The sequence below is a fragment of the Chelon labrosus genome, assembly GCF_963514085.1.
Source record: "Chelon labrosus genome assembly, chromosome: 5".
Classification (NCBI taxonomy): domain Eukaryota; kingdom Metazoa; phylum Chordata; class Actinopteri; order Mugiliformes; family Mugilidae; genus Chelon; species Chelon labrosus.
In genome coordinates, this window is record NC_140341.1 from 25,663,952 (window position 1) to 25,691,468 (window position 27,517).

General features: G+C 41.9%; 1 protein-coding gene across 1 annotated transcript; it reads left to right on the forward strand.

The window, feature by feature from the left end:
- Positions 1-2,905: 2,905 nt before the first annotated feature.
- LOC311488392 (lactase/phlorizin hydrolase-like) lies at positions 2,906-9,982 on the forward strand (the record flags this gene model as incomplete). Its single annotated transcript, XM_084545053.1, has 13 exons — positions 2,906-3,021; positions 3,155-3,812; positions 3,903-4,551; positions 4,644-6,194; positions 6,291-6,556; positions 6,652-6,942; positions 7,041-7,239; positions 7,516-7,718; positions 7,803-7,909; positions 8,111-8,242; positions 8,361-8,584; positions 8,779-9,015; positions 9,160-9,982. The coding sequence occupies 13 exons, from the start codon at positions 2,906-2,908 to the stop codon at positions 9,381-9,383; spliced, it is 4,857 nt and encodes a 1,618-aa protein (XP_084401179.1). The 3' UTR covers positions 9,384-9,982.
- Between the last annotated feature and the right edge of the window lie 17,535 nt (positions 9,983-27,517).

The window sequence follows — 27,517 nt, forward strand, 5'->3', positions numbered from 1 at the left end:
CCGTAGATGACCCTGTCTGATGCACCTGTTCCGTGTGTATATTTGTATGTTTGTGTTTTGTTTTGTGTGTCACCGAAATTTTTTTTTTTTTTAAAGTTTTTTAAAAAAAGAACATAAATCACAGTAATTATTCTCCTATTTCTATTTTATGAATAACAATAAAAATTTGACAGCACAGTAAGTTTAACTATAATCCATTTATCCATTTTCATCCTCTTATCTGAATGGTCTCATTGGGTGTTAACAGGTTACGTAAGGTATTCCAAATGTCCAAACATTATGTACTGTACTACTGCTTTATACTCTTTTTATGGTTGATATTGCTACCTCATATTAAACTACCTCAATAAAATCTTGTACCAATTAACATAACAGTTTGTGCAGACATCCATGCAGGGTATGTGTTCACTGTGTTGATTCCAAAGTAATCACAAGTTCTGGATTATGACTTTTTTCATTAGATTGTGTTTTAGATAGATAGATAGATAGATAGATAGTTTCTTTATTAATCCCAAACTGGGAAATTCCTCCGTTGCAGCAGCAATGTACAGGCATTCAACCATACATAAATATAACAAGAGCTAAAAATCAACAATAAAAATATAGAACTAAAAAAGACAAAAAGTATACACTTAGCTACTTGGCGCCGTTGCTGCAGCTCCTGAGTGTTTTATCTGACCTCAAAGTTTCTAGCACAACTGTGTTGTTAGTCGTGTTGGATTAAGTCTCTTTTTGTGAAAACCTTCCACTGGTTTTAGGGAACATAAAAGTTGGTGATTTCTATACTGCAATTTACAGATAGTGTTTATCAGTTATAAATGAAGCTTTATTGTTTGGTCAGTAATTTAAATTAGTCAGGGTGGAGAGCAGCTAAAGAAGATAAAGTTGTTTTGTAACCTGGAGCAAAGGTTAATTTTTTTTTTCCAACAATATCTTTGTTTATTTTAACAGTTTAACAATCATGCACTGCGCAGAGCAAACACATCTGAACATACACAGCACACCCTAAAACACAGATAGAGAAACGCAGAGAAGTAGATAGATCTGAAATCCATTTACCTATCTTCGGTCTATCCACCTCCTTCCATGACAATGCAATGATTCTTTTGGCCAACAGCAGCCTATATCTAAAAATATCCTATGGTTTATTCTTATGTTGAAGGTAGTTGGGTATATACTCAATAAAAAGAGCTTAGGATCTAGAGGTATTCGTATAGTAAATATATCCTCAATATACTGTCTCACATCTTCCCAGAACCTTTTTATTTGAGGACATTGCAGAAACAGTAAAAAAGTGTGCCGTTTTCCTTTTCACATTTTATACAAATATCTGGTATGGCACTATTTTTTTATTATTTATTAAGTTTATCTGAACTGAGATATGTACGCATTAAACAGTTCAATGGTTAATTTAGGTTCATTCATTCGTCTTCTTTTTGCTGCTTGTCCTGTGTCCAGCACTGTCTGAGAAAATGGACAGCAGCATTCATGCAGTCATGAGTTTCACGATTGAGTGAATCATTCAGGCAGCTGTCAAGATATTTTTAAATTGAATTCTTATTTTGTCAGACAGTCTCAAATTAATTTATGAACAGTGAACAGGTAAAATAAACAGCTTTTGTACTACTATTGAGTTTAGATACTGTGCATACCTGATATGATTCAATTATTTTTTATATAATAGGAAAAATATTGATGATTCATATGTTGTCCAAGATCACAAAATCTTACAGCAGGTAAAGACTGTTATCATAACAACAGGCTATACTGTACATGAGTTACTTGCACTGAAGTTCTGTCTTACCAGCGCTATTGCAGGCGTTTCAGTATTTTAAGAATTAATGTAAGTTCTTCTACCACCTGCCTTGTCCACAAAATTACCTTACTAAGAGATCCTATATAGGTTAAGGTTTGTTTTATAAGAGGGTAAAAGTTTCAACATGTATATTACCAACTATGATAATAGACACTCTAAATAATCTTAATGCATTTTAAGCTTTGTTTATATAATATATCCATATCAGACTGATCAGAAAATAGCTACTAGTTGAGCCACGTGATTGAGCCTGAGAATCAACCGACACGTGACCAAGGTTTAGCATGAACTTAACCTGCTGTCATATTATGTTAATACTGATTTATGCAACCTGTCTGATGGTCCTTCCACTGGACATCCAATAGAAACTCCAGGATTTCTTTTGATACATGTTTATGATATCAAAGTCCTTTTACCCCCCTACTTACGAAACCTAAAATGAATTACACCCAAGCACTACTCACGTAACTTTTTATAGTGCAGTTAGATTTGGACTGTGTAACTCTCACCAATCATTTAACCTTGATTGTTCAATCAGATGAAGATATTATTTCTTTACTTTCTGTACTTTGTGTCATCTATTATCAAAAGTACCTTTGTGGTTTTCTCTAGCATCACTGACTGAATTGGCTACAAAATGGAACATTTTACTGACAGTGCAAGTACTCAGAATGATGATTTGTTAATCAATCAATTTAAAAGGTTACATGGAAGTTCCTTACAGAGAAAACATAATTATGAACTTATTTTCAACTAACACTTACACCTGTGTTCATTCTAAATGTCTACTCTACTCTCTGCCTCACTTCTTGAAAACATTTAACATTTAAACATTTTAAACCAGCATATTCCCACATTGTATTTCAAGGTCTTCTAGCATGAGTACAAGCTGAAAGCAGTTATCACATGTGTAAGTCCAGAGTCTCTCTGAACATATCACACAGCTGCAATAAAACACTGCAAACTTATATAAGTAATTGAATGTGATATTGATCTTAATAGTTTAACAACCCAGTCAGTAAAAAACACTATTGCTTTAAATACCATGGCTATCACTGGATAATTTCAGTCTATCCACTGAAAGCCACCATGAAGAAGCTCTTGGGGGTTTTGTGTGTTTACTTTTTGTGTTTTAATGGAAGTCTGAACAGCGGGGTGAATGGAGAGGAAGACAGGAAGCTGGACATGCAGGATGTTCGAGTCAGGTAAGAGTTTATTTGTCCGTCTTTCTCCCCCAAAGCACAGACCTTTTATTTTAAAAACACTTATGGCTTTCCAATTATTTTTCCAGTAATTTTTTAATGTTTTGTGTTTTTATGCACTTTTTTTCCCTAAAAGACGGAACATTCCAGACGAAAACAGTTATCAGAAAGTCTGGCAGACATTTGGAGTCCAGAGCACAGCAGAACGAGATCTTTTCCTTAAAGAATCATTCCCCACTGGATTTAAATGGGCCACCTCAAGTGAGTCCTTCAAGGTTGAAGGTGCCTGGAAAGAAGGTGGGAAGGGAGAGTCCATCTGGGACCGTTTCGGTCATGAAGGCCTAGCCTTTGCAAATCAGACAGCTGACTTAGCTTGTGACAGTTACCACAAGGTGGATCACGATGTCTACCACCTGCGAGGTCTTCAAGTCAACACCTACCAGTTTTCCATCTCCTGGGCCCGTATTTTCCCTTCAGGCCACCGAGGCAACCATTCGGAGAAAGGGGCTCTCTACTATGACAAGCTGATCAATGCTCTCATTGAATCTGGTATAGAACCTGTTGTCACTCTCTACCATTGGGATCTGCCTCAGGCACTCCAGGTCTACGGTGGATGGACCAACACTTCCATTGTTGAAGCCTTCAAGGACTATGCAGACTTCTGCTTCTCCAGATTTGGAGACAGGGTGAAGACCTGGAACACATTCAGCAGCCCTTGGGTGGTGAGTTATGCTGGGTATGGCACTGCTGAGCATCCCCCCGGTGTAAACAATTATGCGGTTTCTTCTTATCAGGTGAGAGTTATGTGATAACTATAATGAAACTCTATGTGGTTTAATTTTTGCAGTGATGCATTAACTTATAATTTGCTTTTGCCTTTTCAGGTCACTCACAATATGCTTAAGTCCCATGCTGAGGCCTGGCATGTCTACAATGACATGTATAGAAAGACACAAGGTGGGAAAGTGGGCATTGCACTGAACTCTGACTGGGCTGAGCCTGCAAACCCCTCCACACCTGAAGATGTAGCAGCTGCAGATCGTTATCTGCAGTTCATGCTGGGCTGGTTTGCACATCCCATATTTGTAAATGGAGATTATCCTGAAACACTCAAAACGCAGGTTGACAAGAAAAGAAATGAGTGTCCAGGCTCTGTGCCTGCAGTTCTTCCAGTTTTTAGTCCCTCTGAGAGTCAGAGGATAAAAGGTGCTGCTGACTTTTTTGGATTAAACCATTATACTTCTCGTTTGGTCAGCATCAGTAATGGTCGCTGTGCCGCTAGTCCTCAGGGGGTTGGTGACTTCCAAGCACATGTGGACCCCTCATGGCCTTCTACAGCCTCTGACTGGATCTATTCTTCACCCTGGGGACTTAGAAGGCTTCTAAACTACATTTCCACTGAATACTTGAATGTTATGAAAGTGCCTATTTACATAACTGGGAATGGGATGCCAACAGAATACAGTGGGGACAGCCTGAATGACACCAGCAGAATTGAGTACATGAGGAGTTACATCAATGAGGCCCTGAAAGGTCAGTGTTTGGAATATGTCTGATAATAAATAATTTGTTAAACTGGGATGGATTAATTCTTACTTTGTGCTTTATGTGCATCCATTTCATAGCAATTACCACTGATGGAGTGGATGTTCAGCGATTCACAGTGCAGTCACTCATGGATGGATTTGAAGGAAAACAAGGCTACAGCCAAAGATTTGGTCTTCACCATGTCAACTTTGAATCTCCAGACAGACCGAGAACCCCAAAGCAATCTGCCTATTTCTACACCCAGCTTATCAAGAAAAATGGTTTTGGTTCACTCAGATCTAAGGTTTTTAAAGGGATAGAAATGCCACTTACCCGCCGTTCAGTAGATTTACCACCATCAGAGGTTCCAGCTAAATCAAAGGTTGTCTGGGAAAAATTCTCACACCAGTCAAAATTCCAGAGATCAGTGTATCACTATGGCACTTTCCCAGAAGGCTTCAGTTGGGGAGTTTCATCTTCAGCCTATCAAATTGAAGGTGGATGGAACGCTGATGGGAAGGGGCCCAGTGTCTGGGATGTCTTCTCTCACAAACCTGGCAATATCCTCGGTGATGCTACTGGAGATGTAGCCTGTGATAGTTACCACAGACTTGATGAAGACCTTTACATGCTGCGAGCTATGAGGGTGAAGTCTTACAGATTCTCTTTGTCCTGGTCCAGGATCTTTCCTGATGGTCGGCGTTCCTCCCTGAACCAGAAAGGTGTTGACTACTACAACAGACTCATTGATGGCCTCTTAGAATCTAATATCACCCCCATGGTGACACTTTATCACTGGGACCTCCCAAAGGCCTTGCAAGACATCAGTGGATGGGAAAATGTTCAAATGGCCGACATTTTTAATGACTTTAGTGACTTCTGCTTTGCTACCTTTGGCGACAGAGTGAAATTTTGGATGACCTTCAACGAGCCTCACACAATTGCGTGGTCAGGTTATGGAATTGGACAGATCCCACCAAATGTTAAGGAACCAGGAAGTGCTCCGTACAGAGTTGCACACAACCTGATCAAAGCACATGCCAAGGCCTACCACACATACAATGACAAGTATCGCACAACCCAAGGTGGTTTGGTATCCATTGCCCTCAATACTGAGTGGATTGAACCTAGAGATGTCAATGATATCCGTGAAGTGGTGGCTGCTGACCGCGCGTTACAGTTCCAAGTAGGGTGGTTTGCACACCCCATTTTCAAGAATGGTGACTATCCTGAGGCAATGAAGTGGCAAGTTGCAAACAAAAGTGACCTCCAGGAGCTTTCAGAGTCAAGACTACCTTCCTTCACTGAAGAAGAGAAGAAATTAATCAAGGGAACTGCTGACATGTTCTGTATAAATCATTACACGACAAAGATAGTAAGCCACATTACAGCTCCATATACGCCTCCTTCCTATGAATCTGACGGGGACTTTAAACTAGACGAGGAGACCGATTCGCCAACTACGACCTATGGTACATGGAGAGCTGTAGCATGGGGCTTGAGAAGACTCCTTAACTGGATCAAAGAGGAGTACGGAGATCCAGACATTTACGTTACTGAGAATGGAGTCGCTACATATTATACGACCAGCTGGGATGATATTGAAAGAGTGTTCTACTACAAGACCTATATCGATGAGGCTCTCAAAGGTGCGCTGCTATAAACAGATTTCATAAAATACATTTTATGATTACCATAGCTGTTTTACATTTTGATAATTAATTTTTGCGTGTTTGTTTTAAAAGCCTCTCAACTTGATGGTGTGAGGGTGAAGGGCTACATAGCAACATCTCTAATGGATTCTTTGGAGTGGCGGAATGGATACGACTTTAAATTTGGGCTGCACCATGTAGACTTCAATAACCCAAACCGGCCGAGGACACCCAAGTACTCCGCTCATTACTACTACCACATCATGAAAGATAACGGTTTCCCTACAAATCTTGAGGAGAAGATTTATGGACATTTCCCGAAAGATTTCATCTGGGGTACTGCTACAGCCGCATACCAGGTAACTGTTGAAATGAAGCCCTGTCATTAATCCTTGAATTTCAAGTACTGTGTTTTCATATATTGATATCTGTCTTATACATTTGCTGTTTACAGATTGAAGGGAGTTGGAGAGCAGATGGAAAAGGTCTCAGCATCTGGGATACGTTTTCTCACACTCCAGGGAAAATCATGAATCATGACACTGGGGACTTGGCCTGTGACAGTTACAATAGAATAGAAGACGATATTAATTTACTGAAGCAACTTAAGGTGTCCCATTACCGTCTCTCCATATCCTGGCCAAGGGTACTTCCTGATGGCACCACCAAACACATTAATGAGGCTGGAATCAACTACTACCACAGAGTGTTGGATGCACTCCTTGCTGCAAATATCCAGCCATGTGTATGTATGATTATTTCCAGCATTTCAAAAAAAACAATAGCCCTGTAATGGTAAATTGTTCAATTTGATAACCATAACTGTTTTTCCTTTGCTGTCAGGTCACTCTGTATCACTGGGACCTTCCGCAAGCTCTGGAAGACATCGGGGGCTGGGAGAATGAGACTATTGTTGACAGATTCAAGGAATATGCTGACCTAATGTTTAGCCGTTTTGGCCCCAAAGTGAAAGTTTGGATCACCATTAATGAGCCGTTCAATGTAGCCTATATAGGCTATGGACAGGGAGTAGCTGCTCCAGGTATGTTTTAAGTAGTTTTTTTGGATCTGAATTCTCTGTATTTACATAATAGCATTAGTACTGAGCATGTTTTGTTAGTGCTATCAAGTGACAAGTTGTTTAGAAAATGTATTTACTAAACAACAGTGTTGGCCCTGCAGTTTGTCATTGCTTTGAAACAAAGTGTACCTTGTAAACCAGTTATTGGCCAAATCATGGTATTTTGTAAACCCTAATAACAAAAAGCATCCAGCATTTTGCCTTAAAATGTGTCTATTAACCTGTCTGTCTTTATAGGGATCAGTTCCCGTCCAGGCACTCTGCCCTACATTGTTGGGCACCACCTTATTAAAGCACATGCTGAGGCCTGGCATGTCTACAATGACAAGTACCGGGCCCAACAGAAAGGCATGATCTCCATTTCTGTTAACTCCGACTGGTCAGAACCCAGAAATCCCTATAAGCAGGAAGATGTTGATGCAGCAAAGCGTGTACTGCAGGTATGCCAATTCCTTGATTATTTAACAAAATATTTCTGTGGCAGTAATCTCGAACAGACTTTTATTTTGTCTCTTTTTGCGCAGTTCTTCATTGGGTGGTTTGCCCATCCTGTATTTAATGGCGACTACCCTGAGATCATGAAGACAAACGTTCGAAAGCAAAGTCTGGCTGGTGGTCTAACAACATCTCGGTATTTAAAGACTAAAATTCAAACCAGAAATAGAAATAATGATAGTTAAAAATAACTTGATGATTTTCTAAGATTGTCCTTTGTATATTAGCCTTTAAAAGTATCTATACAAGTGTATGTTTAGTACAGTTAGCGCAAGTGTTACAAATACTGCTTTTAAATTTCCATTTCTTAAGTATATTTTCTTCTCCATTGTTTTAGGCTGCCTGAGTTTACTCCAGAGGAGATTAAGAGAATTAAGGGTACCCATGATTATTTTGGATTCAACCATTACACCAGTGTCTTGGCATTCAATGTGGACCATGGAAACAATCAGCACTATGAGGCAGACAAGTAAACAACAATACCATCACCTTTAATCTTACTTTAAATGCTGACTCAGTCAAATAATTTCTTCCATTGCTGTGCATGCTATTGGAACTTTAATATCCAACTGATATGACCTTCATAGGGCTGCAGGGCAAATGTCTGATCGTACCTGGCTGGAAACAGGTTCTTTCTGGCTGAGGATGGCACCATTTGGATTCCGCAGAATACTGAAGTTCATAAAGGACGAGTATGGAAATCCACCAATCCTTGTAACAGAGAATGGTGTGTCAGAGCACGGCCCTGTTGACCTTAATGATACTCACAGGATCTACTATTATGAAAAATACATCAACGAGGCATTGAAAGGTAACGAGACACTCTATTCTGTATTCTTGAATATACTTAAGACCAGGACAGAGAAGGGAAGGGAGACATACAGACATATAATGATGTGTCACATAAAGTATGGCTGCAGTAAAACAATTTGTGGCAATTTTTTCTAATAAAAATTGAAACATGTGTATTTGCAGTTTTTAAAGAGGATATTTGTGTTCTTTCAGCTTACTTACTGGATGGCGTGAATGTCATTGGTTACACGGCTTGGTCACTAATGGACAACCTGGAGTGGGGCAGTGGCTATACAGAGAGATTTGGTCTTTTTCACGTCAACCGCTCAGACCCTACGCTTCCTCGAATCCCCAAGACCTCGGTATCGTTTTATACCACAATGATAAAATGCAATGGATTTCCAGACCCTGCCTTAGGACCTAATGACTGCTTGGACCCTGAGCCTGAAGGTAAACGGAGTCAGGCTATTTTTATTAGAAAGTGGTTTTACTGTCCTAACACAGCAAATAAGTCTTCCCAAAATTATGTAAACTGAAAAAAAGGTTGTTTGTTCGAAATGAAAATGACATCCTTGGTGCTTGTCTTTTGTGCAGGAACAACTAAGCCAACAATTAAGCCAACCACTGAGAGTGCCGTGTATTTCCTGGGTATGAAGCTCTCCATCAGTGATGCTGAAGTCGGACTCAACACCACATTTGCTCTACTGATTGTTGCAGTGTTGGGAGCTATTTGTTTATCCTTTTTCGTCTTTAAGGCAAAAAAACAGTCTAAGAAAAAGCAGAATTTTGAAAGTATAGGCTTGGAGAACAAATTGTAACAGTGAACAAACACTGGTGTAATGGAAATCCTTATCATAGACACATAAAGACCATTTAATTGAAGGCTTTAACAGCCTACTTATGACACTCTATTTATTTGATATGTTTAACATATTCAGTGGGCATCACCTGCATTACATTGTGAAACAAAGCAAAAATGATGTCCAAGCATATTGTTACTCTATGAAGTCATCATCTGTTGTGCTATTCAACAATACCATTTATTTTCTGTTAATAATCCAATTTCTCATGTGAAAGAATTTATTTAAAAGGATAAATATTATTGTGATGTTTAGATCACAATCCCACAGTGTCTTGTGTGTGAAGGTTCAGTCATCCAGGTTATGGTACATTAAGAAAAAAAAAAAAAAAAGCCTCTTCAGTTCTCATACACATGGTGTCCTCAGAAGATCCTCTTTAACCTGGAGCTGTGGGGTGTAGAAATCGCTCAATGCCACTAGAGGTCACTGTAGGATTACACTGAGTCTTCTGAACACCTGGAAACCTGGCCTTCTAATTTAGGTTTATTCATTCATTCATCTTCTGTGACCGCTGGTCCTGGAGCCCGGAGCTAGCTGTCATCGGTTGAGAGGCGGGGTACACCCTGGACAGGTCGCCATTCTATTGCAGGGCTAGCACAGAAAAACGGACAACCATTCACTCTCATCTGCACACCTATGGCCAGTTTAGAATCACCAATTAACCTAACAAGCATCTGTTTGGATCTAATTTAGGTTATTTTAACTAAAACAAAATTGTTTTATAATGGAAATGATTTTATTAATTACAAGATATTGCACCTTTAAATCTGGAAGATGTTAAGGAGTTTCTAACCTTTGTTGTCCAAACTGATGTAGTGTTTTAGACATGGAGGATGTAAGTCATAGATAACAAAACAAGAATTGTATACCGATGTACTGTAATACTGATCACCTTATCCAAAATAAAGATTTTTCTGTTTAACATTCTACAAAAAGTAATTGTTGTTTTTGTTTGTTTTTTTATTTGAAACATTTGACATTTCTTTGGGAATTTTCACTAGAAATGTGGCATCTGTTGTACAAAAAACTAACAAAAAAAAAAAAAACTGACTACCAATTACTATCAATACAAAATGTTTTGGCAAAATTGGTAAAAAAGAATGACTTGAGATGACAATATTTGAGTTGATACTAATGGGGCTATGGGTCTGGTTCAGAATATGAAACACTGGCATCTTGTTGGAGCTCATTAAAGATCATAGAAATTCAGAGTGGGTGATTTCTACAGTGAGGCATGTAATAAATAGAGCTGATAAATTATAAGAGAAGCTTCATCCTACACTTAGTAGTTTAAATTTGTCAGAGGGGAGAACATCTAAAGAAGATAAAATTGTTTTGTAACCCGGAGCAAAGGCACCATATCCATGGTCAAGGCTGGCTGCAGTGGGTTAATTTAAAGTGATCTGCTTCCAAGTCAAATAGATAAAATCATTAGGCACCTATGAAAAATAGAGGAGGGGAATTGAGCACTATAGTCACATGTTTGATACAACTGTCACAGCTGATACAGAGAGTATTTTATCAAGACAATACTTTTTAGTGACATACACACTGCTGAGACAACTATGAGCCATCAAAGTCCAATATTTTCAGATCTAACACATCTGAACCACAGAGGCTGGTAAATGTCATTTATTTATTGTAACAACGTTGTCTACATGGGGCATAATGCTTGTTGTAACTATCACATGCCAGAAAAGTACCAGCTGTTTCGCTCCACAGAGACAATGTCAAGATTTCTCTCACATTGTTGAAATGTACATGGGATAGTGTTGCCTACATGGCAAGAGGAAAAGGGTATTGGTTCAGTTTAACATTCTGGGGAAGCATTCATAAAATATCTTCTTATCTGGTAATGCGAATCCATTGTTCACAACCTGGTAATAACTGTGAGATGAGTGTCCTCGGCCAGTTTGTCTTCAAATAATCATTAAAACCTTAGAGCCAGAAAACTTTTTGATTTGTCAGAAATATGATGGGATAAAGATAGCATTTAGGTATTAAAAAGAAAAAAAAAATAAAGAAAAAAAAATAAATCTTTGGACACAGTATGTAATATGTTCCACGTAATAAGGTAACTGGTGATCATACCAACAAAATCAGGTGTACTGTGTGTGTCTAATGTGTATTGTAAGGATGGCCGGTGTAGGTGGAGCAGGCTATAGCATCAGCTCCAGAGTAGCTAGTCAATGAGTCACCAGACGACAGAAAGAGGTTTCCAACTTGGTACTTTATTCCCTGTTTAGTTGAACTTTCACCATACAAAGGTTGGTGTCCACGGCGTCTGCCATCACACATGAGCAGTAGAATATAATCTGTACAAACTACACCACTGTAACTGGGGAGAAGAGGAAGCTACACACAGAGCGCAGTGACTGTAATGGTGGAACAGTGTGAACTCTAAGTAAATGTGGATCTAAGTAAATCATCGGGGTGAATCATATTAACACCAGCATGCTAGATTAGGTAACATAATGACCACTATTATCTAAACAAAATGGTTGAAACTGTTGAAATGGATGTGCAGACTCATCAATGTACCAAAATGCTGATACTGTAATAAAATAGCTGTTGTCTTTGTCATTATCATGACCTTCGTGACATGTGCTATTAAACCATATCCTTTGAAGCACTGGTATAAATACAGTACAGTAATGTAAACATAGTAATATGTTATTATTACTAATTACATGTCATGACTGTACATCTAGTAAATGAAAACATAAGGAAATAAACAACCTAGTAACTAGTACTAACAACCATTAGTAATGAATATTTAGACTCTTATTTATACTAACATTCTATCTTGATGGCCTTATTTGTACTAAAAAAAAGTCCTGTCCCTAGTGTATTGTCAATACAATAACTGTCCATAAACTTTTATAAGAATTTAAAAATATAAACCCTGTGAACCCTGTACTTCTGCCCAGTGGGACACTGTAAAACAGGTGGGACATAGTTATGCAGATGTCATGGTGCTGCCACTCACATGTGAAGTTCAAGTCCTTGAGTGATTATGCAGAAAGTTTGAAGTTTTGTGGTATTTCTGTTATGAAAAATTGAAAGGCAACACTGTCTGAAAATAAACGGCTGAAGCAGTGAGGTTGGATGGCCCGTGTGCGGCCGATGGGGGTGGGCATCCGTGGATTTGTGGCAAAATCCACCATTGCTCTCTTAAATGAGCAGAGCATACGTGGCAAAAGTCAGAGGATTGCAGCAGAGCAAGCAAGCGAATGGCTGCGGGTAAGTAGGAAACATGCTAGCTGGGGAGCTCGCTAAAGGTACGGCTGGCTGGGTAACTTTAATATTTGGGTCGTGGTTCAGTCCACATCAACGGTAGCGGTGGAAAAAAGATTCAGGATCCGGCTCATTTAACCGGCCACAAAAGACGACTCAAGAATCATGAATCTAGACGTCTATTTAACCGGCTCAGATGAGTCCTACAACCAAAATAACATCAAACTGCTCAGTCATTTATATGGGCGTGGTGGTTTCTGGGAACGGGAACTACAAACACCTGAGCTCTGATGTTCCTGTATGTGTTTATATTATGTTCTTAATTTCTTTTGTAAGAGTCCAATTAGGGCTGGGCGATAAAACGATAACGATATCGCAATAGACACGTGATCAATATCAATAGAAAATACGTTCAATAGAATGTTCGATAATTTCACTTGAACTCCATTAGAGAAAAATAGGATGTAGGCAGAGGAAGGGCTTTAGCCTCTCGACCTATCATGGCCCAGCTAAGCCAGGTTGGTGGCATTAACACCACCAACAACAACAAAAAAAAGAACGGTGTGTAGTGAAAGGAGAATATGAGTCCCACTGCGCGAGAGGAAGTAGATAAAAAAGGAAAGGTCACGTCACCAGTTTGGCAATATTTCGTTCGTTTCTCTGCGTATTGTGCGTAAGTGAGTGAGCGTCTGAGTGCCTTGGTTTGCTAGTGGTCAAGTCGGGTAGTACGTTTTGTTTCTCTGCCGAGTGAGATGTAAGTTGTTTGAATGGTGCCGTTTATTGATTATATATCAATCAAACGTGGTAGGACTCAACTGAGCCGGTTAAATAGACTCTAGATTCATGATTCTGGAGTCGTCTTTGATGGCTTCGTCTTTATATGAGCCAAATCTTTTTTCCACCGCTAGTGAATATTAATTAAAAATGAATGAAAATTAAATGCTATTGAATATGTCATTGTTATCATTTCTAAAATATTAAAGTGACGGATAAAAATTGGTTATGGCGGGATTTTTATGACCCTGTCAATCAAAATGACAGACAATGGAAAAAGTCTAGTGCAACCTCTGATCAAGAGGTACACGGCAGCAGTGCCATATGACAAAACATCAAAGCGATATAAAGAAATAACGGATGTAGTGGCTTATCATTTAGTGAAAGACATGCTCTGTCTGGGTGGAATAGGTTAAAAAAAACGAATCAATAATTATCGATATCGACTGATATGAAACACTTATATCATGATACATTTTTCAGCCATATCGCCCAGACTAAGTCCAATATTTGATTGTTTTTTAACAAGAATTAAAAAAAAAAATTTCTGTTGAGATGTGATTGGATAATAGGAGGAGCCACTGAGATATTAGGCGCGTTCGACTTGATGCAGATCTGTCTGAGTCTGACTTGAAGTGATGCATGCTGGGATGAACGCAATGCATGCTGGGATGGACGCAATGCATGCTGGTTAGAAATCCTGTCCGACTTGAGTCAGACGGGGAGGGACTTACCACTACGTCACCATGTCACATGACCTTAAAATATCGCGGGAGTCTTCGCCTGCAGACAGATCTTGCAGTTGCTCTCCAACGAACTGCACGACCGGAAACCCGCCCTCATGACGTCAGGTCAAAGACGTGATTGGGCAGTTTGGGAGGAATCTCCTCATGACGATTTTGACGTTTCTCGCTTCGTTATGTTGGAATATGCGAAAATGAACAGAAATCGAAGGGATACCTTCTTATATGTGATTTCTGCAACAATGGTAGGCTGGCCTACTGAAAACGTTGTACATCTGACTGCAGTTCAATGCAGTGTTCATTTCTTCGATTAAACAGTTAAAAGGCATTTTAAACATGTTGGTAACAGTAGAATAAGAGAGATAATGGACTTCACTCCATTAGACTATCGCAAAATAAACGCATCACGAGCTTGAATAGCCTGGGCTATTGGCTCAACTGTCAGCACGCTCGCCTCCCGATCCGAGGTGCTGCTGGTTCGAGTGCGGGCGTGTGCAGAGCTCAACACAACGCAGGTTACATTCTAAGGCTTCGCGTTGGGCCGTTTTACCATCTAGAACGCGTGCATTCAATTTGTAGAAGTGTCGTCCATTATCCTTTACTTATATCGTAGTACTGCTTCTTCAGTATCATCCTAAATTGGTTTAGTGGGTAACGCGTCAGTCTGGCGATCGGCCGTCCGTAGTTCAAATCTTGTTAACGGTTAGTAGGTTTTTGGGGTTCTTCTTCACACCTGTCTGTCCAAAAATGAAAACAAATGGCATTTAATCTCCATCTCAATATCTTTCTGTGAATTCGTTTCATGGTTGAGTTACAGGTGCTAAACGACTTTGGGTGTAAAAGTAAATATTCAAATAAGTAGCCTAATCAGCAGTTCATTTTCGTCAAGATTGGAGACCAAAGCACTATGCTACTTAATCCTTATTCAGTAGATTTGCTGCTATTCACAATCCTTTGCATGCAGCATGCTTGTTGTAACACGGGTATAAATTCCGGTAACTCCAAAGGTTCTATTTCGTCGGCAACAACGAATGCAAACACCGCGAGATCCGCCATTGTTTACACGAAGTTGACCGTGTCCGACTTGTCTGCAGCCGTTTTATGCTCCACCCCTACAGTCGGCGTAAGATCACGCTGACGTAAGCAAGTCAGACTCAGACAGGCGCAGACAAGTCGAACGCGCCTATTGTGATTTTTGTTCTGTCATTGCAGTTTAGTAGGATTGTCTTTTTAGCAACTGTTAGAGCAATCAATATTGGTTGCTCACATTTCAGTGACGGTTCAACTACAGAAAGGTCTCCTAGCAGACATATAGATGGGGAGGCTGGAATACTGGGACCTACAGCTAGTGATAGTGTATTGATAACATTTGTCCAGAGTTTCTGAGTCAGTGGGCAGAGCCAGATGGCGTGAAAGTAATCGTCTATAGTGTTTGTTGTGCAGTGTGAACAGATGTTATTTTCTACCATTGCCATTTTGTATAATATGTTTTTAAGTGTACTTTTAAGTGTAACCAAGGACTGTTATTGTAAATGCATATCTAGGTTGTAATATTTTTGGTGGTTTGGAGTAGGGATGGGTGATAAGGACTAAAAATTTTATCCCGATAATTACTGGTATTTGTCACGGTGACGATAAAAATGACGATAAATAAACACCAATTCAGCCTAATCTTTTTGACTATAATGCATTGGCAAGTTTTATCTGAGTTGTTTTTTTACCGGACTCTTTGAATGAAGTCGACGCTGCTTCTGCATCCTTGCGCATTTTCTGGCTTTCTTCATATTCTTGTTTGTGCTTGTGTTTGAGGTGGTGGAACAAATTAGTGGTGTTACTGTCCTTTTTATGCACTATTTGTTAGCAAACCTTGCATGCTGTAATTTTCTGCTCCGCATCAGACTTTTTAACCCCTTCATGCCCAGTGTCGCGAATTCGCGACGCACTGTTTCTGTTCAGACTGCAGCCGAAATAACGCATGTAATACTCCAATGTCAGTTTGTGAACATTCAAAACATTCCTAGGAAACTTTTGCAAGCACTAGTTTCTCGTAGGACCGGCCGGAGTGGTAAGCAAAAATACAAATATTTAATTTCTTTATATAATTGAAAAAATCAAGTCAGGCGTTAAAACCAAACCAGTTCCAGATAATGGAGGTGGAGCCTCGTTTAGGAACGAGCTCCTTGCTGCCCAGCGTATCTGCTCCACCTTCCGCCATTGTGAATTTGTCAATATTCCATACGTGTTGGGCTGCGAGTGTGTCGGGCACATATATACGTCATCTATGGGAATTTATCGTTTTTATCGCGGGATGACATATTCTTACCGTGGGGAATGTTTTTGACGATATATCGTAAACGATGAAATATCGCACATCCCTAGTTTGGAGGTCCCTTTCCCAGTCTTTCACAGTTGGCAAGAGTTTATTGTCTGTGTTTATTAGGTTTTTGAAAATATTTTTTTCTGGGTGGATAATAGTTTTATTTGATTAAACAATGGGGGCATTTGCAGAGTGTTGTAAGTGTTGGGTTGTGGTCCATTCCACATCAACAGGGCGAATCACAAGACCGTAACGTTTCAATTAAGTTTGACTGTTTTCTCTGATTGCTGCAAAAAAAGGGACTAGGTTAATTTCTGGATTGTTGAAAGTCACTAAATGGTGGGAAGTTGTGCAGTGGCAGTGTGGAGGGGGTGGAAAATGAGCTATATTAATGGCGACATCTAATGCTACGCATGTATTGTCCTTAAACAATTGGTTCAGTAATATAGAATAGCATATTTCTTTTTAATAAACCTGCCATTTTAAAAGTAAAGTATGCAAAGTTAGTACTAAAAGTCCCATGAATCTGATTATTCCCTGTTTCCTTTTGATACCTTTCAGGGCCTACTTACGGAAATTCTCATAATGTGTTCTGTAAAGTTCATTCAGTTTCACTTCTTCCCATGACAATAAATGTGAGTTACATAGGAGGGGCATATTCTTGATGTATTTGAGTTTTTTTTTCCTAAATCTAAAGAGAGTCATGTTCAGCCAGGAGGAGCCAGTTTCAGTACGGATAAATCCAGAACATTTGGATATTGGACTGGACATTAAGCTCAGGATCAGTTTAGCATATAACTGTCTTGAAATCTTTTGCTGTTGAATACAAAAATTAAGCTTTCCAGGGTCATACAGCATACGTTTCCTTCTCCTAAACATATAGTTACATGCGCTATGGTGCTTATTTGATGGTTTAAACTCTTACTCGGGTAATGGAAGGTACAAAAAAGCAGTCATCAAATGTTACACCACTTTTCATTATTAGCCAGTTACCTCCATAATCCTGCTGATTTCCCAGTTCAATGGAGAACGGAAGAACCAAGGTTGAAGCTGAAGTAATCATGAGTCCCTTTGATCCTCTTGATGGCCTCTGGGGTGAACTCTGAAGCTTGCATTCTATAAGAACATTTCTTACATTACTGTCATACCTTAGGCCACTTTAAATTCTGCTGCTAGATTTGTGAATGTTAATTTGTGTACACCTTAATAATACTGTGTTTCAAGTTTATTTCTGTGCTGGTGATGGTCTTGACCATTTTTCTGTTGTTTAAGGAGACCTGTAGCAAGGCCTATTTCATAAATGACTGTCACAAAGTTATGATAATCTGTTGGAGATGAACTATAATCTGTTGAATTCTTGATAATTCTGAAAGAGGGGAAAAAAAACATGGCAGACCAAGGTATTGTGTTGACATCTCTGTTTTCTACCCTTTTCTACCTTTCTAACAGTAGCGGTTTTAGGCATGGGTGAACCGGGCAGCCACGAGCAGAATATAAAGGTATGCTATGTTCTCTCTGTGTGATTACAGTATCCATGTCATGAATGAAGGGCTAATGTTAATCGGTGATGCTTGCAATGCTTATACAACAGCAATTCGTCTTAACAAACACCAGATCTAATTTCACCGTAAGATTGTGCTTTGCAACAAAATTGTTACAAGTTCAGTTATTATTTATTTCCATCACATTGGGTCCTGTAATTAGCCAGCAGAATTTTCATATTTGTATGTAGTTTCAAAGATGAACATTTGCCATTTGCTACAACTCTATTTTCAAACATAGTTTAACCAGTCATAACTAAAAGTGTGCCAAGCATAGAATTCGAGGCAGTAACCAAGGAGCTAATTGTTCCTCCCTGAAAGATAGATTAATATAGCGTCTAATGACAGACATTTAGCATCTTCTAAGAAGATCTCCAACCAAATCGATAGCCTCTCCTCCTTCTTCCATCGTGGGCTTAAAAAATAGCTATCAAAACGTTAAGGGGGACGATTTGCTTGTGCAGCTCACAAGAGATGAACATGAACTAGTAGCTTGGCTTGAATGGAGCGGCTCACTGACCCACCAATCAGAGGACACGCAACCATAGGCGACTGAGAAGGCCTAAGAATACGAACTTGAAATGTGATTGGTTAAAGGAACAGCGTCAATGTGTTTCAAGCGTCAGCTGCCTGCAGTTTTAATTGTGAGGGCCCATGCAGATTCCTTTGACTCCGGCAACACATGATGGCTGAAATATGATTGTATAAAAGCTCTAATGCAAAGTTACACTGCAAAATCTGAGAGACAGGAAGAAGTAAAGGCACAGACTGGAAATAAGAATAAAAATAATTAGCTATTGGGAATAATTTAATAAGAATAATGGGAAAATATTGAAATGTAAGTCAGTGATTTTGATAAAGTTTAGGCCAGCAGAGAAGGCTTTGCTGACCCTGATGGCCCACCACTGCCTCTGTTATTTAAATTCTTTTATCAAGAATTACAGAGTGACCTGAGTTTTGTTCAAAAGTTTTACTTGCAGCAAGGAGTTGATACATGCACTGTAGCAAATACCTAATTGACTGACAATAGAAAGGTTACATTCACTTTTATAAAGTAGGTCCTGCCCTAGACACGGTCACAGAGAGACAGCCTTGCTAGGGAGACAGCCTTGCTAGAAATCAGCTTGTATTTTTCAAACAGCCCCCCTCTTATATGCAGGTTTTCCGTGGAGTCATAAAAAGTCTTCAAATTTTGAAAAAAAAAAAAAAAAATTGATAATGCCAATTTAAGGCCTTAAAAAGTCTTAAATATGAGCATATTTTGTGTTATAGGTCTTAAATTACATTTTGTCAAGTCTTAAATCCTTACGTCCATTTACCGCTTCATTCGCATTGTGTTCAATGCGTCGGTGGCATTCACAGTTGGTTCCAACTATGCTGGTACTGTTACTATTGTACAAGTGAACTGGTATGACTGAATACTTATTTGTTCGATTGTTCTTTAAATAAAGTTTGGAGAAAATTTTTAAAAAAAATTCACAGTTAGTTCCGTGTGTTCTGTGTAGTTCTTTATTAAATATAACTATTAGCAGTACGCCGAAATTAAACTACAAATGAGACCTGGAAGTGGAATCTGGTGTTCAGCCCGGTTTGTAATGTGTTGCTGCACCGGGCATGGTGCAGCCGTACAGCGCAGGCTTTTTTTCGTCACGTAACGTTTGTTAGCGTTATGGATTTTTGCCTCCTTTTGGATTCGATACTTCTTCTGTCACATGAACCTCATTGTCAACTTGGGAAATGGGCAAAATGTAAGTTTAATGATTGCTGGCTTTGTAACATGAAGTTGGAGAGAAGCAGCCACATTTGCTAGTAGTATGCTTCAACAAGTAGCAAGGCAGGAGACGAAGTGGAGGGATTTCCGCACAATACATTTATTAAACAGAACCATGTAAAGCCAGGTCTCACGGCATATTACAAAATATAATAGCAGATAATAAAACCTTCGTGGCTTGTAGCCTTCACCAGCGTCCACATTACGGAGATGGAGGAAGTCAAAAAAAAAGGAGAGATAGATGCAACAAGAGTGACACCTGCTGAACTAAGCGATGAAAACAAAGGAGGCGGCGCCGTGTGGCGTAAACTGGTAATGCTCCATGTAATACTCTGGCTGTTACAGCTTGAACGAAATGATTTTCTTGTTTGGCTGAACTGTGTGCCGAACAATCCTTATAAGGCGAACAGCAGACTCTGATTCTGCTGCCTCATCATCATAAAGTGACATGCGGGGAACACCCCTGGCTGTTTCAATGCTCGAAAATGGCACACCTGGGACACGATAAGGATCCGTGATATATAATCTATTTAAAGTGCGCAGTAAATTCTGACGGCCTGAAATCACCACTGGCTCTATACATTTTTCCTCAGTTTTCCTGCCAATATGGCGGTGTCAACAAAGAAAAAGTCACGTGACGCCCGGAGCTCTATAGCGGTCAACAGCGATGTGTTTCAAAGCCATTTAATTCCATTGAAATACATTACAAAACTATGCATGTTACATTGGATGGAGGAAGTTGGGACATGTCTCAATGCATGTTAAATCACATCTAGAGGGTAGCTGATAGTTGAATGACAATACATTTTGTTATTTTGAAAGTAATTCTGGGTCTTTCTGGGATTTTTCTTATTTTATGTACTTCGAGTAGGTCTTAAATTTAACCTATAATGGTCTTAAAAGGGTCTTCAAAGTCTTAAATTTCACTTGCTCAAACCTGCAGAAACCCCGTATATGGGTTACTTGGATCCACCAAATCAATACGGATGTTGATTGAATTAAGGAGATGAGCATGAGCATTTACCAGGTTGTCATCTGCAATATACTTCTAACCTACAATGCATGAAACAGCTGGGATTTACACTGTCAAGTTTGTCTACTGCGTCATGGCTTCCCAAACTCGAAAAAGGAAGGACTTGACCAGACTCAGGATTTCACTCAGTCTTCCGTTTATTGAAGCAATAAACAATTAAGGTGAAAAACCGGTAGCCCTTTTGATTTAGTCCTTTTCCCCATGCGCTGATTCAATTTCAAGGTGCTTCTTTAGCTTTTGTTCTGCTGTCTTTCATCTCGTTTCACTGTGCCGAATGGTGCGGCTTTTTTAACATATGGTGCCGATTAGTCCACTTCCGCTCACCTGCTGAGGTGCGCCGCAGAGCAGCACGCCCACTGTTACGCATGCGCACGCAGCAGCACGCTGGTCACTGCGCAGACGCAGCACGCACGCACGTATGCACGCACGCAGCCACACCTCCAGGCAGATCGCCGCAACACCTCCCACTCGATCTTTGCGTGGTGTCGCTCGGAAAGATCGCACCTTTCAGGCGAACTGGTTCCCCTTGAATTGATCCTCCGCTGGGACGAGGACAACGAGGCGTCGGACGTCTCGATGCAGAATGGTACCCTGGAAACCGTTCTCCTTGGACCTGGATTCTTTGGCGTCTGGAGTCTTCACCTGAATACATCCACTTGGAGAGACTTTCACATGGACGTCCCGGACGATGCCTTTGGAGTCTGCATTCACACCGACAACTTTTGCTAGCTTGAACTGCCCCCTTAGTGCATTTTGGTCACAGAGCCAAACTATGTCTCCAATGGCAACGTTTCTTTCTGCAGTATGCCACTTGCTGCGGACAAACAGGTTTGGACCTGCAAGTTGGCTCCAGGGCCTCCAAAAATAGCTAACTTGAGTTTGTATCTCTTGCAGCCTTTTAAAGGGGTAGGTGGTGTAGTCGAATGACCTGAAATCTCCACTCTGTGTAGCTCGACCGAGCAACAGGGTGTTTGGAGTGATGTATCGAATGCGGTCTTCACGGCTCTGGATTCTAGCATCAATAGGTCTTTCATTAGCAAGGTTGGCAGCTAGCTTGAGCACTGTCAGGAATTCACTGAAGGTAAGGCCTTCTCCTCTACCAAGACTTTGGAGAGCTCTTTTGGTGACCTTGACAGCAGCCTCTGTGGCACCATTTCGGTGAGGTGAATCAGCTGGAAGGATTTTCCATGTCCAGTAGGTCCCATTTTTGGCTGCATATTCTTCAAGTGACTCTTTACTTTGTTGACTCAGGTAAGTGTACATCTCTTCCAGGACAGGTTTTGCTCCGATAAAGTTCGTACCTGGATCGGACCAGATCTTCTGGGGATGGCCTCGGATAGAAGTGAATCTCTGGTAAGCAAGTAGAAAGCTCTCTGTTGTTAGGGTATTTGCCAGTTCGACATGGATGGCTCGACTTGACATGCAGCAGAAGAGCACACCCCACACTTTCATGCTCACTCTCCTCTTGACATCATCCTTCACTTGGTATGGTCCAAACAGGTCGACAGACGTGAACTGAAATGGTGCAGCCGGACCCGACCTCTCTTCAGGCAAGTTCCCCATTATTTGCCGACAGGTTCTAGCTTTTGCCTTCTTACAAACGACACACTTGTCAACGACTTTTTGGGCAATAATTCTTCCTTTGATGACCCAGGCTTTCTTTCGGATCCGCAGCAAAGTTCCTGCCACCCCATCATGTCCCTCACTGTGTGCTTCCCGGGCTAGGAGGGTGGAGATCCAGGCCTGGAAAGGTAGCAGGGGAACAGCTTTGCGATCCTCTCTGAAGGTCTGGATCCTGCCACCACACATCAAGAGTCCACTTGTTTGATCTTTGAAGACAACTAGTCTGTCAGTTGTTGTGTTGGGAAAGTGAACGCCATCTTGTGCTGCCAGGCATAGGTCTCGGAACATGTCTTCTCTTTCATTGATTGTGATGACACCAGATGAAGGTACTGCCTCCCACTTTTCCTGATCACCAAACTTGACACCCAGGAACTTCTTTGCTGCTCTCCAAGTCCACGCTATCGTCCCGACCAGCCGTCTTAGATTGCTGAAGCGTGTTTCATCCAACAGCTTTTGGACTGCTGTTCCTGAAGGTGGTCTACTCAACTTGGGCTCTGTCTTTTGGACTCTGATTAGATCTTGTGCTTTCTGATGACTTCGGGTGAGAACTGCGACAAATGTTTTCTTCTGAATTTCTGTGATATTGTCTCTTGCTTGTGCAGTGACGTCTTTGGCAGATTTTTTCGGCCACTCACACTCAGGAAGTTGAAGAAACTTTGGACCTGACTGCCACTCGGATTCCTCAGTTAAGTCATCAGGACTGGCCCCTCTGGTGATGATATCGGCGATGTTCACTGGTCCTGGAATCCACCACCAATCTCGGACGTCGGTGCTGCTCTGGATCTCGCCAACGCGGTTTGCGAAGAAGGTCTGGTAGCCATAACTCTCACGTTGTATTGCGCCCAAGATGGTCTGACTGTCGACAAGATGGTACCACCTCTCGACTTCAATTCGGCAGTGTTTCTGGAAGTAGTTCTTCAATCGGGCTGCAAAGACTGCTCCGCACATCTCTGCTTTCACAGGGTCACCTTTGTGGTCGAGAGGGGTCAGCTTGGCCTTAGACTCGACTAGCCTCACGTCGACACCATGGCTGCAGTTCCAGCGTAGGTACAGAACAGCGCCGTACGCGTGCTCACTGCCGTCAGAGAAGGTGATGCCGCTTGGTCTTACACATGGATCTGGCGGTGTCAAGGGTCTGGTGAATCTGAGTTGGCTCAGGTCAGCATACTCTTCGAGGAGCTTTATGGCATTTTCTCTGAGTTCTTTGGACAAGGGGGCATCCCAGGTGTCGTCTCTGCAGTACACTTTTGCTTCTTGAAAAGCTCTTCGGATCAGAATGGCTCCCTTTTGTTTTGCAGGAGCCACCAGGCCAAGTGGATCGTAGAGACCAGAGACTTGGCTTAACAATTCTCTTTTGGTGAGTGGATCTGGGGTTTGTCCTCTCACTTCTTCTCTCAGTAAGTCCTGACCGAGGCGCATTTTCTTCTTTTTCTTGGAGAAGTTCACTGCAACCATAACATGTAGCTTGTCATCTTCAATGGCGTAACCGAGGCCGAGGGCTTTGTTATCCTCTTCAGTGAGCTGGTTCGGCAGGATCATGGTCTTTGACTCCATCTTCTCACCTCTCGGCCCTTTCCTCCCACTTTGATCGGAGTAGACCCAGGGCTTCATGAAGAATCCTCCAGCTTTAAGGATCTGCTCGATGTTAGACGTGAAGAGTTTCAGGTGGTCAAGGTTGTTGTGAGATGTCAGGATATCATCGACATATGCGTCTTCCTCCAGCACACGTTTCTCCTCTTTGAGGTGGCTGAATGGAGGCAAGTTGGCGGTCTCTCGCATGGCGACTTGGGCAATGCAACCAGCAGGTTTGTCTCCGATGTTGACTCTTGTTATGGCGAAATCTTCTATTTCAGCATTTTCAGTGTCGCGCCACAGGAACCTGTGCAGGTGGACCTCACTCTCCTCCAACCAGACAGAGTTGTACATCTTGCGGATGTCACCAAGAGCAGCAAAGACACCAGCTCGGAACCTCAGCAGGACAGCTCTGATCGGGTTTAGGACGTCAGGACCTTTGATCAGTATGTTGTTCAAGCTCAGGCCTCTGTACTTCTGGCTGCTGTTCCATACTAGCCTCACTGGGGTGGAGACTGAGTGTGGATTTGGTGCGATCAGGTGACTTATGTACCACACTGGCCCAGTCCAGCTCTGCAGAACTTCTTTGGACAGTTTCACTGCAGCTCTGCGATTAATCATGTCATGTACTTGTGAAGCGTAGGCCGTCTTCCAATCTGGTTCCTTTGCCAGCTGCTTCTCTGTTCTGTGGAATGTGGCTTCAACCGCTCTCCTGTTGTTGGGTAGAGATGCTGGATCTTCTGTCCATGGATACTTGGCATGCCAGTGTGGTTCAAGGCTGTGGTGGTCTCCGTTCACACACGTCAAGCCATTTCTCACCATCTCCATCTCTCTTTCTTCAGCCAGTGTCATTTCTTTTCCCCCGGGTTGGCAATTCCCGCAGCGACATCCTCCACATCTCGGCTCACAAGCGGCTCCAATGCTTTCCCACTTCCACCACTTCAGAAAGTCTTTGCTGCAAGTGGCTGTATTGGACTGGTTATGGGGATGATCGGGAGACTGGCAGGAGACTGGATCTTTATAGGCGAGTTCACTGTATTTTACTGCTGCAGTTCTCATGGATCTTGCGAAGTGTGTCTTCGATGTATGTGCCATTAAAGTGGCTTCTTTGAAGAGGTCTGGGTGTGTGCCTCCGATGGTCTTGCCGAGCGGGCCGTCCCAGAGCACCAGGTCACCGACAGAACGAGCTTTCTGGGGTACCAGCTGGCCTTCTTTGTGGCTGATCAGAAGTTGTATTTCTTTGGGTCTTGTGAGGTCTTTGAGGGGAACATCCAGGAAGATCTTCTGTAATTTGATGGCTGGAACATGTCTGTGAACTTCTGCAATTTTATCAAGTCCATAGCAAATTAGTTGATGTGACTTCAGAGTCCCTCTTGGGGTGTTGACACGTATTTTGAGGAGGTAGCGCTTAGTTGAGACAGACACCTTCATCCCTCCGACGCCGTAAACCACCAGTGTCACGTCTTCACTTCTGAGGTTCAACTTGTTTGCAGCTCTGTGCGTTATATAGTTTGTGTCTGATGCCAGGTCAATGAGGGTCCCAATTCTTTGTCCATCGTTGGCAGTGACATTTAGGAGCATCAAGATCACTGGGTACTCACTTAAGCCGTTTCCCTCCAGAAGGCCCCTCTCTGCTGCAGTGGAGTTGTATGCCCTTGATGCGACGTTGCAGAAGGCGTGTCGACACTGCTGCGCCAGCTCAGGTGACAGTTTGGAGAGGAACTCTTCTTGGGCTTCGGTGTATCTTTTTCCCTCAGCTCTCACTGGACTGGATCGGACTGTTCTTTGGAACTGGGGTCTGGCAACTGGACAGAGAAGATAGTGATGTTGGTCTTTGCACTCTGGATTCCCACACAGGTATGTAGTTTTCCTGCAGTAGTCGCCGTTGTGGACTTCGAGGCATCTCTTGCAGGCACCAAGCTGTTGTGCTGCATCCCTCTTCTCCGATGGCTTAAGGTTGGTCCTAAACCTTCTGCAGAAATACAGTTACTTTCTGTGCTTTGGGTCCCCACAAATGATGCAGCCGACCGTTTCACTGCTGGACTTGGTTGTCTTTGTTCTGGCATACTTCAGGAACTTTGTCTTTTCCTTGGAGGGTTCGACGACATCTCTCAGTTGATCATAATTGTTCATATATGGATTCTTGTGATTTCAGGAACGTGATGAGCTTGTCGAAGCGGTTCTGGTGGTTAACAGCGTTTCCCTTGTCAGCAGCATAGGTGAGCCAGTCTTTCTTTAGAGTCTCTGGGAGCTTGCCTTCAATGGATTTAGTTACTAGTGGGTTCTTTATGGCATCCGCATTGTTTAGTTCATTTAAATCATAGAGGGCCTTTTCCACAGTTTGGATGAGCTCTATGATTCTCCTTGGATGGCCGCTCCTGACTGGTGGAGTTGCTTGTAGCTCTTCGACAATCTCGAGGGCGATGGTGGCTTGGTTCCCAAACCGGTTCTCCAGGACTCGGAAGATCTCGTCTGATGAGCTGTATGTTGACAGCCGTAGGTCTCTGGCTACCCTCTCGTCGAGGCTATCAAGCAGTTGAAATTTCTTCACCTCTTTGGAACCAGTCGGTTCACCTTGCTTTTGTAGAGCCTCCCATTCTTTCCTCCATCTGTAGTAGTCTCGCTGGTTGCCGGCAAACTTTGGTAGGGCTGTGGCTTTTAGCTTTATCGCTGCCACTGGGGCTAAGCTGCGGTTTGACATGGATTCTCGCTCAGTGTCCGTTTTTATACTTGTTGCTTTGATGAGGGTGGCCTTCTGCGACACCAGCTTGGGAAGGTGCACCTCGAGCTCTCGTACACGGAAATCAAAGTCTTTTTGCTCGGCAGGTGGAGCCCAGCGGTTCCAGTTCTGGTGCGCTTCTTTTGCCTTGTGCACCAACTTCTCTAGGTGGGTCAGCATAAACTCATAGGCCTCCAGAGTTGTGTCTGGCTGAGTGGAGGAGACGTTCCTGCACTCAGCCTCTGCAACTTGTAGAGCCAGGGACAGTTCTTTTTCTCCATATGTGGCCCAGAGTGTCTCTCGAATTAGGAGTTTAACTTCTTTAGTCTTTTGCTCACACTCTCTCCCCGTCTTCTCTATGTCAGTTTTCTGTAGGTCGCTCAGCTCCTCTGCAGTAGCTGCGTTGCACTCTGCCATGTAAGCGGCCTACATTTCATCGTTTGCTTCCATGACTCTGGAGCTCTCCAGCGTAAGCTTCTTGAAGTTCTCCTTTAACTCCTCCATAGACATCTCCATGTAGGTCCTTGTAATGCTATTGGCAAGACGGGAGAAAAGTCTCTTTACTGCGGTCCTCTGTAGTTTCAGTTCATCGAGTAGCTTTGACTCGGCCATTTTATTTTCTTTGGCTGACGGACAGCAGGCTTTATCCTCCAGGCCCCCAGGTGGAGTGTCCTCCCTCTCGGTTGTGGCTGCAAGTGGAGTCTTCGCTGGTCACTGGTCACTCAGCGGTTTTTCACTGTCAAGTTTGTCTACTGCGTCATG